At 48.8% G+C, this 15,067-nt stretch overlaps 7 protein-coding genes across 7 annotated transcripts; 3 read left to right on the forward strand and 4 right to left on the reverse strand.

Annotated features, from left to right (window-relative positions):
• The first annotated feature begins 280 nt into the window (after positions 1-280).
• EDB82DRAFT_489297 (WD40-repeat-containing domain protein) lies at positions 281-1,781 on the forward strand. Its single transcript, XM_065608352.1, has 2 exons — positions 281-1,487; positions 1,539-1,781. Exons 1-2 carry the CDS (start codon positions 365-367, stop codon positions 1,730-1,732), a joined length of 1,317 nt encoding a protein of 438 aa, XP_065465744.1. The 5' UTR covers positions 281-364; the 3' UTR covers positions 1,733-1,781.
• On the reverse strand, positions 1,756-4,307 carry EDB82DRAFT_72812 (P-loop containing nucleoside triphosphate hydrolase protein). The gene is made up of 4 exons (XM_025729640.2): positions 3,848-4,307; positions 3,365-3,795; positions 2,684-3,312; positions 1,756-2,632 (listed from the first exon to the last, which is right to left on the reverse strand). Exons 1-4 carry the CDS (start codon positions 4,238-4,240, stop codon positions 1,920-1,922), a joined length of 2,166 nt encoding a protein of 721 aa, XP_025588845.1. The 5' UTR covers positions 4,241-4,307; the 3' UTR covers positions 1,756-1,919.
• Positions 4,308-5,432: 1,125 nt separating this feature from the next.
• Positions 5,433-7,084, forward strand: EDB82DRAFT_521195 (uncharacterized protein; the record flags this gene model as incomplete). The annotated part of the gene is made up of 4 exons (XM_025729639.1): positions 5,433-5,645; positions 5,702-6,246; positions 6,300-6,539; positions 6,592-7,084. The coding sequence occupies 4 exons, from the start codon at positions 5,433-5,435 to the stop codon at positions 7,082-7,084; spliced, it is 1,491 nt and encodes a 496-aa protein (XP_025588844.1).
• Positions 7,085-7,189: 105 nt separating this feature from the next.
• EDB82DRAFT_521196 (Prefoldin) lies at positions 7,190-7,909 on the reverse strand (the record flags this gene model as incomplete). The annotated part of the gene is made up of 5 exons (XM_025729638.1): positions 7,190-7,242; positions 7,309-7,426; positions 7,478-7,587; positions 7,665-7,826; positions 7,888-7,909. The coding sequence occupies 5 exons, from the start codon at positions 7,907-7,909 to the stop codon at positions 7,190-7,192; spliced, it is 465 nt and encodes a 154-aa protein (XP_025588843.1).
• Positions 7,910-8,046: 137 nt separating this feature from the next.
• Positions 8,047-10,440, reverse strand: EDB82DRAFT_489315 (uncharacterized protein). Its single transcript, XM_025729637.2, has 6 exons — positions 10,169-10,440; positions 10,073-10,113; positions 9,929-10,019; positions 9,796-9,878; positions 9,615-9,744; positions 8,047-9,564 (listed from the first exon to the last, which is right to left on the reverse strand). Exons 1-6 carry the CDS (start codon positions 10,338-10,340, stop codon positions 8,267-8,269), a joined length of 1,815 nt encoding a protein of 604 aa, XP_025588842.1. The 5' UTR covers positions 10,341-10,440; the 3' UTR covers positions 8,047-8,266.
• Positions 10,441-10,537: 97 nt separating this feature from the next.
• EDB82DRAFT_489322 (CBF/Mak21 family-domain-containing protein) lies at positions 10,538-13,881 on the forward strand. The gene is made up of 4 exons (XM_025729636.2): positions 10,538-11,217; positions 11,270-12,444; positions 12,503-12,971; positions 13,028-13,881. Exons 1-4 carry the CDS (start codon positions 10,687-10,689, stop codon positions 13,787-13,789), a joined length of 2,937 nt encoding a protein of 978 aa, XP_025588841.1. The 5' UTR covers positions 10,538-10,686; the 3' UTR covers positions 13,790-13,881.
• A 66-nt stretch (positions 13,882-13,947) lies between these two features.
• Positions 13,948-14,550, reverse strand: EDB82DRAFT_471934 (uncharacterized protein; the record flags this gene model as incomplete). The annotated part of the gene is made up of 4 exons (XM_025729635.1): positions 13,948-14,235; positions 14,291-14,319; positions 14,377-14,500; positions 14,548-14,550. 4 exons carry the CDS (start codon positions 14,548-14,550, stop codon positions 13,948-13,950), a joined length of 444 nt encoding a protein of 147 aa, XP_025588840.1.
• Between the last annotated feature and the right edge of the window lie 517 nt (positions 14,551-15,067).

Consider the following 15,067-nt stretch of genomic DNA (forward strand, 5'->3'; position numbering starts at 1 on the left):
TTTATCTTCACTTTCCATTTTGTTGTTTCTAACAGGTAGCCAAAGAAAAGAATATTTAATGATAAAAGTTATGTGGTGTGATAAAAATCTCACTTAAAAGCATCGATAGAAAGCTTGTTCGTAGGGTAGGTATGCGCAGTGCAATACCTTACGTACACCACAGGCTCAGGCAGTCGCTGTAAGAGCAAGAGTACAGAGCTAAAGCTGTTAGCCACAAACTGTGGCGTTTCGCTTTCTGCGCCACACGCGGCAATCCAGCATTTACACGCTCCAGTCGCAACTTTTGACATCTCTAGACTTTAACAACTTTTTCCAACGAACATTCACCTTTTCCCTCGGTCGCAAGAACCACCGCACATACGTAATGGAAACACCAGAAGTACCACAAGATGCGCTGCAGCTTGGCGCACTCGCTGCGCAAAATGCCACCGTTTCGAGAACACTATACTCACACGCTCAAGCGACCAACACCAAGCGCCAGAAACTAGACGACGCGTCTGAAGATCCCATCATGAAACGGCGCTTTCGCAACGAATATGCCGATATCGAGACCCTACCGCCTTCAATCACTGCGAAACTTCCGACTAAACAACCTGGAAAGAAGACTAAAGCTGGAGCGCTGGCTCGACCTGCCATGAAGCTTCTTGAGGGCGCGCCCGGCTCAGGCAAGGCGTCTGCATCCGCAGCTAGGAACGAGAGCACACCACAGAACATGTCCCTTACGACACGGGGAACTCAGAATATGATGCAACAAAAACCCGAATGGCACGCGCCATGGAAGCTGATGAGAGTCATATCAGGACATTTAGGTTGGGTACGCAGTCTAGCCGTCGAGCCTGGAAACAAGTGGTTTGCTAGCGGTGCTGGCGACCGAACCATCAAGATCTGGGATTTGGCGACCGGCTCGTTGAAATTGACACTCACTGGGCACATCAGCACAGTACGTGGCCTTGCTGTGTCTCCCCGTCACCCGTATCTCTTCTCTTGCGGTGAAGACAAAATGGTTAAATGTTGGGATCTTGAGACAAACAAGGTTATTCGCCACTATCACGGCCATCTAAGTGGTGTTTACACCCTGGCTCTGCATCCTACACTTGATGTTCTTGTCACTGGCGGTCGAGATGGTGTTGCTCGTGTTTGGGATATGCGGACCAGGAGCAACATTCATGTCCTCTCGGGACACACTCAGACTGTCTCCGATCTTGTCTGTCAAGAGGCGGATCCTCAAGTTATTACCGGATCGCTGGACTCAACAGTACGACTTTGGGACCTCGCGGCCGGAAAGACCATGGGTGTGCTCACCCACCACAAGAAGGGTGTTCGAGCCCTGGCCACACATCCCTCGGAGTTTACATTTGCCAGTGGCAGTACCGGCAGCGTGAAGCAATGGAAGTGCCCTGAAGGAGCTTTCATGCAAAACTTTGAGGGCCATAATGCCATCATCAACACCATGAGCGTCAATGAGCAGAATGTCTTTTTCACAGGAGGTTAGTGTTGTAATTCGGGAAATGTGACCCATGAGCTAACCTTGAAACTAGGAGATAATGGATCCATGAGCTTCTGGGACTGGAAGACTGGACACCGATTTCAGTCTCTCGATACCACAGCCCAACCTGGTTCTCTCGACGCCGAGGCAGGCATTATGAGTTCAACGTTCGACCGCTCCGGACTACGTCTGATTTGCGGTGAAGCTGACAAAACAAGTATGCTCCATATCCACCTCAAATGTTAATTGTTCGCTTGCTAATGCATAGATAGTCAAAATCTGGAAGCAGGATGAGACAGCGACAGAAGAGTCGCATCCTCTCGAATGGAAGCCAACTCTGGCTCGGAGGAAATTTTAAGGCGCATAAAGTGGCATTTCAATTAATGACGTATTGTCCCGAGACGCCGCTTTGTTGGCTCTATATTACAGTTTTTTATACACCGATACCCAAGGCCTTTAAGTCCCCGTCGTCGCGGAGGGCCAATTTTACTTCATCGTCTGCAATGGAAAGGCGGAGCTTGCTCGATCGCTCGGCACGTTGAGCTTCGAGGTTAATTAGACCGGCCGCTACTAACTCGAGGGCCGCAGTGTGAATGTGTCCAGGGCGGATCATCGGGCGCTGCCCACTCGTCATTGTGCCCTTTAGACCGCTATTGAGGACTGCCGCAACGCCAGGGAGCGCTGGGGGAGGTCGAAGACTGGCCTTGTGTATCTCGTCGAGGGTCTCACCAAATGTCGTCTCGGCCAACCCCGTTCTTCGGATACGCAGCAAGAGAGCTGCCATGACGAGTTTGGACATCAGGGGGAGACTGCGAAGGTGCTGTTGAATAGGATTAGTGGTGGCCTCGTTAATGGCCCTTTTAATTGTTGCAATGGTGACGCGGCCCGAACCCTTTGATTGTGTTTGGGGGTCTCGCTTGCTTGGAGTTGTGGGATCTATAGGGGCGTCCGCCTCGGCAAGCTCGACGGCTCGTCGACAAATGTCAAGGGCTCTTCTAGCGTCACCGCTGACTGCGGCTACCTTTCGGCTAGCAAATTGAATGGCATCTGGGTCTACGATGTTCCCAGGCACTCCTTCTAATCGTGACTGGATGATTTTCATGAGCTGCTCGTGGTTGTAACCAGGGAAAGTGATGCGTGTGAGACCTATGTATGTGAGTGATGACTATATCATATATGGTGGATTTGGAGACATACCTAGACGACTGCTGATTTTGTTACTCAGCGTTCGCTCCGGAAGGTCCATAGTGTTGGCGACTGCCAGGACGATAAGACGACTGTGCCGCAGGGTAGGCCAGTTAAAGAAGTTGTACATGACAGCCTGATTCTTCGTAACCAGCTGGTCAAGCTCATCCATGAGTACTACACAAGGAGTACGGCGAGGACTAGGATTACTGAACTCCCTCTCCAAGAGATCAAGAGCTTGAGCTGGACTAGCTCGTTCCCCCTTGAGGGCCTCCCAGAGGAGAGTGTATGATTGATGAGGATCCGTAATCTTCATACCGTTGATCTCGACGAAAATGAAGTCATCGAGCTCATCAGACCCCACAGATTCCTCGAGTCTTGAGACGACCTCGCGAACTGTTGCCGTTTTCCCTGTTCCAGGCGTACCTGAAATATAAATACAATTCCCAGTACCATCCGAGATAGCAGCCTCAAGATGAGAGTATACCAGAGAAAATTCCCCTTCTCGACACGGAAGGCTGGTAGGAACTGAGGAAACATGTAGGCGAGATCGTGCTATTTGGAATGGCGAAGATTCGACTTGACTTGGCGACAATTTACGCGTTGCCAATGGTGTAAACTCAAGTCTCTTGCTTGCACTCCTAAAGTGCGCTGTTAGCAATTTATTCCGACACATCTAGATATTCAACCTACCTTTTGGCACGGGAGCCCGGTGTCACTTGACTTCTCCGAGAAGTCGGCGTCGCTGCTACGGAACCCCTTCCGGTCTTGGTCGGAGTCTGTGGGACCTGGGGAGGAAGATATGTATCATCGGTAGGTGATGGACTTCGAGCTTTACGGCGACGTCGTGTAGCCTTTGTCCCGGCCTTAATTCTATCCATCAAAGCAAAGAGGTCATCCTCGCCGCTATATATTTCCTCCCATACGAATTCGTCCGTATAGGTTGCAGTACGAGTGTTGCAACCTCTTCGGCAGACAAAGGCCTTACCATAGTCTGGGTGGCTTTTAGAAATTCGACCCTGGGGGTATCTGGAAAGGAAGGCATCGTGAGACATGATCTTGGCTTTGCCATTGACTGACGCTAGGGGGTTGATGTCCCAAGACGGGGAGAGGTAGAGTTCGTTCTAGAGAGGTGGTTAAGTTGAGCCCAGCAGTCTTACAAAACTTATGTCTTACTGGGTAGAAGTCGGTTCGTTTCTTGTCCGTGTTTCGAATCTCCCTTTCACTTGAGAACCACATGAAGTTGGCTGCTTTCTCGCCCTCTCCGTCATCCTCGACGAAATCGCAAACCAGAGCGACCCATGCTTCATTAGATCCATCGGCCTTGAGCATGAGAACATCTCCGATTCGGCACTCGAATTGGCCAATTCTGGCTCCGACGATTCTATCCCCAACCACTTTTCTTCGTTTTCTGTCACCCTGAGGCTCATCGCTCCGTTCGGCCGTTGGAGTAGAGTTATAGATCCATTCCCAGCTCGGTTCGTCGCTTGCAAGTTCGTCGTCGGATAATTCTTGGGGGGGTTGAGGTAACTGGCGTTGTGCCTTTTCTGCTGAAGCGATACATGCCATTATCTAGCCGTCGTTGAGGATTAATGCTGTCGCAGCGATGCACGCGTCGTGGGAAACGCGACGAACCTACCTTTGAAAGTAAAGAATAAGGGTGGTTGCTAGGGTGTATGCACGTACCGGGTCGTGTCAGACACCTAACCTAAAGGCCTACCTAGTATGTATGCGACCCCTTTCCACTGACATAGGTACTCATCCCCCCTTTTCAACTTTCTACACGATGTTTTGGAAGAATTTGGCTTTACTTACTTTATAATAGGAGATCCATTTTTTTCTTCTCTTTCTCAGTTGTGGCGAAATCATTCACTTATTTTGTGATGAATTATATCTAGTATTAACCACACTCTCTATATCAGACCATTATCAATACCACAATATAACCAGAATTGTGTCACTTGGGTAGAGTTTGAAAGTGCATATTCTTCAGCTTCACTTACTACCACAATTTTCTGTTGTCGAGCTATGTCAGGTCACTCTGGACCTAGAATTGAAATCGTCTTCCACCCTAATGTGCGCAGGTAGTAGGTATTGAAGCAATGGACATCGATTTATTTGCCAACTGAAAATTTCATAATATGCATATGGATTGGTTTTACCAAACAACAACACTTTTGTTGACAAGCCCAACCAACCGAGTTTTTGTTTATTGATACGCATGCATCTCAAAGTCTCTGGGAAGGCAGTCTGGTGAGAATCTGAGCGGGTGAGAACTGTTGCCATTGCAAGCTACATGGTATTACTCTACATATCCCAAGTAAACTAGGTGTTTGTTCAGCCCATACGCCCAAAAGTGTGGTAGTTGGGCTCCTTTTTGTGTTTTTATTTCTGCAATACCTAGACGAAATAAGAAGTGAAGCGGTTGGGTTGGAGCGGGAACTCTTCAAATAGGAAAGCAAGTACCCGAAAGCAGTGCAAGTGCCATGCAGATGGCAGACGGAAAGATTTCCTACTAATGCACCTGCCCTCCAAGCACATTTTGAGGCAGAAACTGGCTGTGATTCACTGCCATATCATGCTCCTACCCATCCTCCCTTCTTGGTGCCTGTTCTTTCCATCTTCCCTTCGCAGCCTTTGGAGTCCGAACAATCGACAACGGTTTCATCAAGACTAATCTCAGAGGTAAACACAACGGGCCTCCTTTGACATGCACTTCTGACATACACAGAGTATCGTACCTAACTCTAGGTACTGCATCATGCATCGAGGAAGAGGGAGAGGAGGAGGCAAACATGGTAGAGGAAACATTCCTCTCCTAGCCGGACCTCCCAGAACTGCAAAGTTCGCGTCGACCAAAAATGACCATTTGCCGACGAGCAAATCCATGAGACAGGATAGGGAGGAGAAAATTCGACAGGCCGAGGATTCAGAGTATCTTGATCGTCCACCGGCCGACAAAGATCTGATCCAGGTAGAATTAGAGTACAGGCCTCACTTCAAGCAACCGACATTGACATGGTGCTTTAGGTAACGCACGTACTCACAAGCAAAGCACTCCCCAGTGGGCTTGAAGACTCACGGGTATTCAACGACATCCGAAGGCAGTACCAGGTCTATATCACCCGCGATGTACCCAACATACTCGACATTCGTTGCGAATCCATGGTCCGTCTCCAAAAAGCACTTGAAGCAATCAACTGGGCAATCCGTGATATGCGTTTATCTCAAGGCACTCCCGATGTTTGTTTCCTTTCTCAGAAACCCAACGATGCTCAAATTAACGACATGATACGGGTTGGACTTGGCATTCGCTTTTCCTTTCTCTCACCAAGTCCCAAACTTGTCAGTGATACAACTGCAATGGACCACCATTTGCCGCAGTTAGCTTCAGATGTTGCCTCTTTATCAGAAGGCCTCATGGCCCTCAACAAAACCATGGGGCTACGTGTCAACTTTGGACTCCTGGCCCCTATCAAGCGAAAGAAGGGTACCCAAGAGGAGTCCACTTATGCCGACTTCGTCAAACTCATGCAAGGCTATTCTCGACGTGGAGGCGCCATATTCTATTCTAGGTGAGGTGGCTTGAAAACTCAGACGTTATCCAATATACCTAACTTAAAACCAGAATTAAAGATGATGGAAAACCGGAGCAACTCATGCGTTTCCTTATGCAGCCCGAAGAGGCAATTTGCAGCGACGTAAACGACATGAAGCAAGGCTGCGAAGTGGTTGTCAAAGCTGACGGGCTGGACATCAAGGCCGAAGGAGACTACACCTCCGGGAAAGGTGTGCAGCTTGCCATGGTCCGAGCTACTAGGCAAGAGCAATCCCCCCTTTTAAACTGGATGGTCGCTGCCCCTGACATGTATGTTACCTGAGAAATGGCTGGGGGTGAATTACTGACATTTGTTTTACAGGCAGTACGATTGGAGCTTTCGAATCGATGCTTGGGACCAAGTTGAAGTGCCACCCGAGTTTGAGGGTTTGGCGAAGAAGGTATCAATCAGCCTCAATCCAGATGATGACAGCTTTCTCCCAATTCCAAACGTCAATACCGCCAAACTTGCGAGTTTGGGCGAGCAGATCACTGAGATTTATACAAGATCTTGGGCAACAGTCCCGTTCAAAGAGTCTAGCTATGCGATCAAAATCGATGTCACCAAGAAATTGAAGGGACTTCAAGATGATGAGCCTGAAGTCACTTGGGGTATCGAACTGTACGCTCCTCACTGGGAAGAAAGTGTGAATTACGCTAGGGGAGGACGAAAAGATTGGGGGAAAGAACTCGAGAATATTTGGACGAAGGGTAATGATCTCAAGTCGAGGCTCGGATGCTTCATGCGGACCATATTAGAGGTCCAAGCCCTTCTGAACAGAGCTGATGCCAGTGCTGGTGCCGTCTCACCGTAGTGAGCACGCAAAGGCGACGCTGTATCGACTGGGATGTTTCCGTGGGCCTGTCTATTTTGTTCTTCTGCAGAATCCAGGAGGATAGTATCATTGACTTATTTTCGCCTAGGCCTGTTGTTCATCCTGTCCTTGACTAGCCATAATCTTTTGTCTCAGGACTGAGTCAAGCCTGCGTTAGCTGTGTGTTGACTAAAAGAAAGAAGATATGCGTATCATAGACCTACCTTCTTCAATCGTTCGTGCATTTGTCTGCTTTCTTTGCACGATGACCTCGAGATCTTTCAGATTGACCCCAAGCTCCTCGACCTTGGACTCGTAAAACTTTTCAGCGGACTTGAGTTTCTATATTACGGTCGGTGAGTGAGCGCGCTATCAAAGTCGCGGATTGCGCACCTTTTCAATCAAGAAACCAGTACCTATGTCGACCAGCACAGTATCGGCATCTGATAACTCCCCACGGACATATAGTGAATTGGTCAGGGGAACAAGTACAGAGTTGGCTCCTGGAATGTGTTAGTGGTCGTTGTCGTGGGTGTCAAGCGCTAGACGAGGAAATCGATGGGATAGGAACATGTTGCACCTTCAGGAGCATCGGACCTGCTCTTAACGCATCGGAGGCAATCTTTGAACTTGTTCTGGGCGGCGTGAAGTTGCGCAAACGACGTGGTCAGATGTTCGAGCTCTTCATCGAGTTGCTTCTTTACTTGAGCGAGCTGCTGGGGCTCCAGGGTATCAAGATTGACTACGGTGCGGACAAGTCAGTGACCGAGTGTGTTGGATGGAGTCAAGTAATAGGAACTTACTTTGTTCTTGTTTTCCAGACATTTTGTTGTGTTATCGATCGATTTGGTACAGGTCGTTGTTGAAGTCGTAAATTGATTGCTCGTTTGGATGCCCCTCCATGGTCTCGCTTCGTAAATATTATGACGTGGGGTTGTTGAATTCTACTAACGGGGGTGCAATACACCACTGTTTATGGTACAATAGGCACTGAGGTAGTAACCAGGCATACAAAGGGATTTGCACAATTCGCAAATTCACGTTTGTCCGCATCAGTTTAACATTGAAATTCACCTGGCTTCGGCCTGTAAAACACTCTTTACTGTATTTAAATAACGCCTCTCGCATAGTATACATTTGCCTATAGCCTCAGTAATGATACAATAATCTACATCCAGCAGCTCATAGCTTGTCCAACAGACTCGAGATGAATTCGGGCAATGCATCAACCTTGACATTATCTCTAACTGACAGTCGTCGACACTGGACCTCGCAGATACCATTTTCCTTGAAAGATTTGCCCAGGATCACCAAAACGGGATATCCCACCATGTCGGCATCTTTCATCTTCCAACCAAATGATCGGTTGCGATCATCGAGGACAACGTCAAAGCCAGACTGTGACCCATTATTCTTGGAAAGAGTGTCGTAGATGACCAAAGGTTCGTCAGCCAATTTAGTTGACGGTATGATCGCAACCTCGAAAGGAGCGATAGCGCGAGGCCAGTTCAGTCCTCGCTCATCGGCAAGAATTTCAGCTACAGCGCCAAAGATCCTGGAAACGCCAACGCCGTGGCAGCCCATTTGAACGGGCACACGGCTCCCTGGTGTCAGGCCCTCTTTCAAAGCCGCCTCGGGCAGCCCTGATCGTGGAAGATCAACACAGGCGTCAAGAGGCACCGAATAACGAGTGCCTAGTTGAAAAGTATGGCCACATTCCAATGCCCTATGAATTTTCAGAGTACCATTGTCGCATCGGGGACAACCATCACCATCAGCAATAGGAACTAGGTTCAATCCCGCACCAGTGTCTGAGCCTACAATCGTCGAAGAGCTCACTCCGTGACACTTGAGAGGTTCGGTCAATAATGGCAACTCGTTTCGGACACTTTCGAAGCTTGAAACAAGGTTGCCATCGATGACATTGACCATCTGAACGTCGCCACTCTTCAATGATTCTCCCCATAATGATAGTGGATTCTCAATGGTAGTATCCAGTTCTGGGACTACTGATTTGATAGTATGAAGGCTTGGGCCGTTATCAGAAGAACCTTCAGACGGCTGAGGATACCATGCATTGACAAGGGTTTTTCGGTCTTTGGAAATGCCTCGCCAAACACGGAATTGGGATGCTGGAACACTCGCTGCACTGTCTGTGGGAAGAGGTATTCGTGCAGTAGCAACCTCATCGTTAGCAGTGTAATCACAAGAATCGCAGCTGACAACGGAATCTTCGCCAACAACACTAGGGAGGTGGTACTCGTGGCTGAGATCACCACCCATGTCACCAGAGCTTGCCTCAGCGATGAGGTATGGTAGTTTGAGTTCGGCAAAGAAGGCGCGGTAGGCCGCAGAAACTTGACAGTAGGTCTCAACAGCTTCGCTTGTAGTAAGATCAAACGTATAGAGATCTTTCATAAGGAATTCCCGAGAACGGAGTAAGCCATGGCGTGGACGGCGCTCATCGCGATATTTTCGAGCTACGACCAGTTAGCAGGCCAGCATTGGCGCTGATCACAGGCATACAGACTTATTTGATATAGCCTGATGGGCAAGTCTTTGTACGAGTTGACGATTCCAGCAACAAGTGTTGTGATTTCCTCCTCATGAGTGGGAGACAGGATTAATGGAGTGTCTTTACGATCTTTGAGTCGAAAGAGCTGAGCAGCCAAGTCAGTCTATGTCTCTTGGGGGATACCTCCAATTCTTACTTCGGGGGCAACAGAGTCCAGACGATTACTCCTTCGCCAAAGGTCCTCTGATGAAATAGTTGACAGTGACAAGCGAGATGCGCCTGTGTGAATAGTTTAGTAGTGTATGCCAAGTCGATAACAATGCACGAACCAACTGAGTGCATATGCTTGTCGATCAACTTTTCGATCTTGTCCTGGACTCGAAGACCTAGAGGAAGTAGTTGAAAGATGCCAGAGTGAGCCTGCCGGTAGACGTATCAGTGTCCGCTTGATATGACAGCATGGTTGAAAATACTTGACGAAGAAAACCACCCCGAATGAGCTTTCCATGACCGACTACAACTCAATTAGCTCATATGAAGTGTAAAAGCATGATCAAAAGCCTTCTAACACTCATTGTCGTTGGCAGCGAGGCCACCAGTTGGCACCCATGTTGTTGAGAGGGTGGAGCGAGTTGAGACGGCTTGAGCTATGCTTGAGATAGAGAAGGCTCGCAACTGCACACCTAGAGACCTCCTATAGACATCTTTGCCACTTGTCCGGGTGAGGCCTAAGAGTACCATGATTTCAAGATTTGACGGCCAATAATCGACCTAATTAAGCGATCATAATGGATTCAAGACCCTGTTTGATAGATTCCCATGTTCTGTTCGGGAGGGCTCCCGCTTGACTGACACCAGTTGAGCTTAGTCATCGCCCAAGAGCCTGTACTCTATACTATAAGTGGTTCTCAACTAGCGCCCGTGACGCGCTGTACGCCCGGAAGAGTGGAGGTGGGGCACTGAGAAAAATGCGCCGCCCAAAGGAAAAAAAAAAAGTTCGAGGTCCCTGAAGCGCGCATCTGCATTTCAGAATCAAGAATTGGGAATTTATATTCGAGGTTCTCGACCCCCAAAGGAAACTTGCACGATGGCGAAACCTATAAAGAAAGGAAAAGGGCCTCGCAGCTCATCAAAAGGCCCGAATCTCGACAAGAATGCCTTGGAGAACCTGACTTCCGCTCTTGACAAGAAGCTAGGAAAGCGAAAACAGCCTCCCACCAAGGCTGCTGGCGACCAGCACCAAAAGAGACAACGAAATACCGACAACGCAGCCGGCGACAAGAAGAGTGGGAAAATTGACGAGAAGACTCTCTTGGAAGAGATCAAGGCGCTCGGCGGCGACGAGAGTGATCTGGCGCTCATCCAGGGTATCGACTCTGACGATGAGGAAGATGCCAAAAACTCAAAGGATTCCAAGGCTGTCGACAAGGGCTTGAAGGATGAACTTGCTGCCTTCTCCAAGCAGCTTGGCTTTGCCGAAGTTGAGATGAGCGAGGCAAGCGACGAAGAAGAAGTTGACGAGGAAAGCGAGGGCGAGGGCGAAGAGGATGATCTCGAAGATGTCGACGACGAGGAGGACGAGGCTCCCAAGGAAACCGCGCAGAAGAAGGGCAATATGGTAGGTTCGGTTTGTCTCAGAGTGACTTTTCTGACCACTAACAGTAATATAGGCCTTCGAGCCCAGAGCAGACTGGCATTCTGCCGAGCTGCGCAAATTGCCTACCCCGACCACTGATGAGCCAAACCCTCCCCGATTCGCCTTTGATGCCTTGAAGGAGCATGCGCAGACACTTCTGACAAATGACGCTACCAATTACGAAACCAGTGTCTTTGCGAAGTCTTCTCACAAGTTCTTGTCCACAATCATGTCCAGTGGTACTCTCAGTGATAAGGTCTCGGCACTCACTCTTGCCGTTCAGGAATCTCCAGTCCACAACACCCGAGCTTTCGATGCTCTCATGAGCTTGGCCTCCAAGAAGAAGGGTCGAGGACAAGCACTAAGTGCTATTGGGGCTCTGGTCGATTTGCTCGGTCCCGGTTCATTACTGCCTTCCGATCGTCGCCTTCGAGCTTTCCACGACCAGCCAGGCCTCATTGGTACTTTGCAGCGAAGCCCTGGAAAGCCCTGGGCTCCTGGTAACGCACTACCTGGAAAGATTACACCCGCTCATCTGATTGTCTGGGCTTATGAAGATTGGCTGAAGGCGACTTACTTCAAGCTCATTCAGGTCCTCGAACAGCTATGCTTAGACGAGATTGAGTATTCGCGAACTCGAGCACTTGACTTTGTTTATGGACTTCTTAAAGATAAGCCAGAACAAGAATCCAATCTTCTCCGATTGTTGGTGAACAAACTAGGTGATCGAGACCGTAAAATCTCCTCGCGAGCATCATACCTGCTTCTTCAGCTGCAAAACTCGCACCCTGGTATGAAGCCAATTATTGTCCGAATGATAGAACAGCAGATTCTGCTGCACCCATCCCAGGACCACCGATCAAAGTACTACGCCATCAATACTCTTAACCAGACGATTCTTAGCAGCAAGGAGCCCGCCGTGGCTGAGGCTCTCATGCGAATCTACTTCGATCTCTTCACAATCATTCTGAAGACTGGATCTCTAGGTATCAGTGCACCTACCGACTCGAAGCCGGTCAAAGAGAAGGTTGAAGAGAAGGACCCGAATGATAATAGACATCCTAGTAGACGACCTCCAAGGCCCCGAAGTGGCAAGCCCGCAAAGCCCGCTGCTTCAGAGCCAGAAACCGAGGCTGCCGACAAGCTTGTGTCTGCTATTCTGACTGGTGTCAACCGTGCAGCTCCCTTCATGGTGGGCAATGATACTGTGTAAGTGATAATACTCCTTCAAAATTCTCTTCGGCATGATAATAACATTGTTCGATAGCATGGAATCTCATCTTGACACCCTCTTCAAGATTGCTCACTCTGGCAACTTCAACACAGGCATTCAGGCTCTTCTCCTGATCCAGCAAATATCCTCTTCGCGAAGTATCGCAAACGACAGGTTCTACAGAACGCTATACGAGTCTCTGTTAGACCCTCGGCTAGTCAACTCGTCCAAGCAGGCGCTCTACTTGAACCTCCTTTTACGTGCGCTGAAGAACGACGTAGACAGCCGCCGGGTCAAGGCATTTGCCAAGCGAATCCTTCAGATTACTGGTCTTCACCAGCCTTCATTCACATGTGGACTACTCTACGTTGTTGACCATTTGCGCGAGACTTTCCCCGATATGTCAACACTGATGGATGAGCCGGAGGAGGGCGATGATGCCATGGATGAGAAGCAAAAATACGATGGACGAAAGCGAGACCCCGAGTACAGCAACGCCAACCGAAGTTGCTTGTGGGAGGTGGTGAGTTCGGACAGTTGGAAACCGAGAATAGAGACGGAAATGCTAATGATTATCAGATTCCCCTTCAAGGCCACTATCATCCTTCAGTTACAGTTTACGCAGCGGCCATATTGGAGCGAAACAAGAAGTCACTGAAGCCGGATCTAGACAGCCACTCGCTCATTCGATTCTTGGACAAGTTTGTTTACCGAAACGCCAAGTCTACTGACTCATCCAAGGGTGTGTCTATCATGCAGCCTCTCCGAGTTGCCAAGGATGTTGGCGACATCTGGCTGGGCAGCCGCGCAGCCGGAGGAGCCACGACTGCTGTCAACTCTTCTGCTTTCTGGAAGAAGAAGGCTGATGAAGTTGCTGCTGAGGATGTCTTCTTCCACGAGTACTTCCAACAGATTGACAAGGAAGGCAAGGAGACCAAGAAGAAGGCCAAGGCTGGCATGGATGTTGGATCCGATGATGAGCAAGAGGATGAGGTTTGGAAGGCACTTGTATCAACCCAACCTGGTGTTGATCCTGATGATGATGGCTCTGATGTTGGCTTCGATCTGGATGATGAGGATATGGCCTCGGATGATGACGAGTCACCAGCGATGTCGCTGGATGGCGAGCTGGATGAGGATGATGACGACATGAGCGTAGATATCGAGGGATCTGATGAGGAGATGGGCGGCGCCCTGATCAGTGAGGATGAAGAAGGATTTGAAGTTAAGGAGGCACCGAGCGAGAAGCCCAAGTCCAAGCGCAGGAAGCTCAAGGATCTTCCTATGTTCGCCTCGGTCGACGATTATGCGGAGCTCTTGGCTGGAGAGGAGGACATGTAGGCAGGTTGGCCGAAGATGGTATGGGCAGAGCATTTGTTTTGATAAATATGACTGTACTAGACACACATTGGTTCAGGAGTCAAAAAGGCAAATTGGCAGATACGCTGTTTGGCAAAGTATTATGCCACTCGCAAACAAAATTCTCGTTATTATTCTAATTAGGTATCAAACCACTCCAGCTCATCGTTCTTGGTAAAGATGGCTCTGTACGTCTTTCCGCCGCTGGAATCATCGCGCTCTTCAGTGTGAATGGAATGAAGCTTTGGGGGCTCATCGCCGCCGCCAATAAAGACGCGGAAATGAATGTAAGCTGGACCTGAAGGGTCAGGCATGGCAGGGATTCGAAGCTTTCCAAAGAGATGGACTCCATAGGCTGAAGTAGCAACACGGACGGACTCGAAATCGTCGGCACTGAAACCAACCAGATCATGATCTGACAGATGTTCCTAGATATCTTGTCAATTGCTTGCAGTAGGAGAACAATAAATATGAATAGCTTACAACTGCAGCAAAGTATTCTGGTTCGTGTTCTAATGTAAATCGTTAGCTTGACTTGTACTGCACAATTATCAATCCTGAATACGTACTGTTGTAGTCGTGTCGGAGGTGAACCAGCTTCTTCTTCAGCTCTGGCAGGATTTCCTGAAAGGCAATAATGGCATCATCCTTGGGAGGGTGGGCAGAGCCCAGATCGACGGTTTCAGCGGTGGCCTGTACAGCATGTTAATACGGGCTCATGGTTGCTTTGTTTGCCGTACCATTGTGAGTTGTTTGTGATTATAGTTGATTAGTGAGTCAAAGTTATTGAAGCTACAAGAAGAGCAATCCAACCGTTTAAATACCATTCAGTATAAACCAACATGAGACAGGGCAATACGGGCATAAAGCACATATGTCGTCAGCGGCCTCTGATGGGCCTGTAGAGACACAGATCAAGTCTCACAGCCCTTGTTGAGCCATTCTGGTTGGACGACGTCCACGTCACAGGTACGGGGAATCCTAGCACTCAGTATATCCATGGCATCTTCAGTTGATTATCAAGGTCATCTGCACTTGGCGCATGTACAGTACTGACAGTTTAACAGTAAAACGGTTTGTGGCTGAAGCGCCGTTTAATTACATTAACACCGAGGTCGACCTCCTATCCGAGGCAAAGCGGGATCGCCGATAACTTTAGTTTACCTTTTAAATCTTATCAAAAGCCGGGGGCATCGCAACAACGACTTTTTTCTTCCTTTTCCTCTGATTCCCTTTCCGCTTTTTTTCTTCTTTGTTTGT

This window comes from Fusarium venenatum, assembly GCF_020744135.1.
Source record: "Fusarium venenatum strain MPI-CAGE-CH-0201 chromosome Unknown EDB82scaffold_1, whole genome shotgun sequence".
Taxonomy (NCBI): domain Eukaryota; kingdom Fungi; phylum Ascomycota; class Sordariomycetes; order Hypocreales; family Nectriaceae; genus Fusarium; species Fusarium venenatum.

Bases quoted from the DNA above. Each gene is read 5' to 3' on its own strand.
- EDB82DRAFT_489297 (XM_065608352.1), top strand. From the start codon at position 365: ATGGAAACACCAGAAGTACCACAAGATGCGCTGCAGCTTGGCGCACTC. The intron at 1,488-1,538 runs GTTAGTGTTGTA...CCTTGAAACTAG, and splicing joins GAATGTCTTTTTCACAGGAG to GAGATAATGGATCCATGAGC.
- EDB82DRAFT_72812 (XM_025729640.2), bottom strand. From the start codon at position 4,240: ATGGCATGTATCGCTTCAGCAGAAAAGGCACAACGCCAGTTACCTCAA. The intron at 3,796-3,847 runs GTAAGACATAAG...CCACCTCTCTAG, and splicing joins AACGAACCGACTTCTACCCA to AACGAACTCTACCTCTCCCC. The intron at 3,313-3,364 runs GTAGGTTGAATA...AGCGCACTTTAG, and splicing joins CCGGGCTCCCGTGCCAAAAG to GAGTGCAAGCAAGAGACTTG.
- EDB82DRAFT_489315 (XM_025729637.2), bottom strand. From the start codon at position 10,340: ATGGTACTCTTAGGCCTCACCCGGACAAGTGGCAAAGATGTCTATAGG. The intron at 10,114-10,168 runs GTTAGAAGGCTT...ATTGAGTTGTAG, and splicing joins CGCTGCCAACGACAATGAGT to TCGGTCATGGAAAGCTCATT. The intron at 9,745-9,795 runs GTAAGAATTGGA...TTGGCTGCTCAG, and splicing joins TGGACTCTGTTGCCCCCGAA to CTCTTTCGACTCAAAGATCG.
- EDB82DRAFT_489322 (XM_025729636.2), top strand. From the start codon at position 10,687: ATGGCGAAACCTATAAAGAAAGGAAAAGGGCCTCGCAGCTCATCAAAA. The intron at 11,218-11,269 runs GTAGGTTCGGTT...ACAGTAATATAG, and splicing joins CGCAGAAGAAGGGCAATATG to GCCTTCGAGCCCAGAGCAGA. The intron at 12,445-12,502 runs GTAAGTGATAAT...ATTGTTCGATAG, and splicing joins ATGGTGGGCAATGATACTGT to CATGGAATCTCATCTTGACA.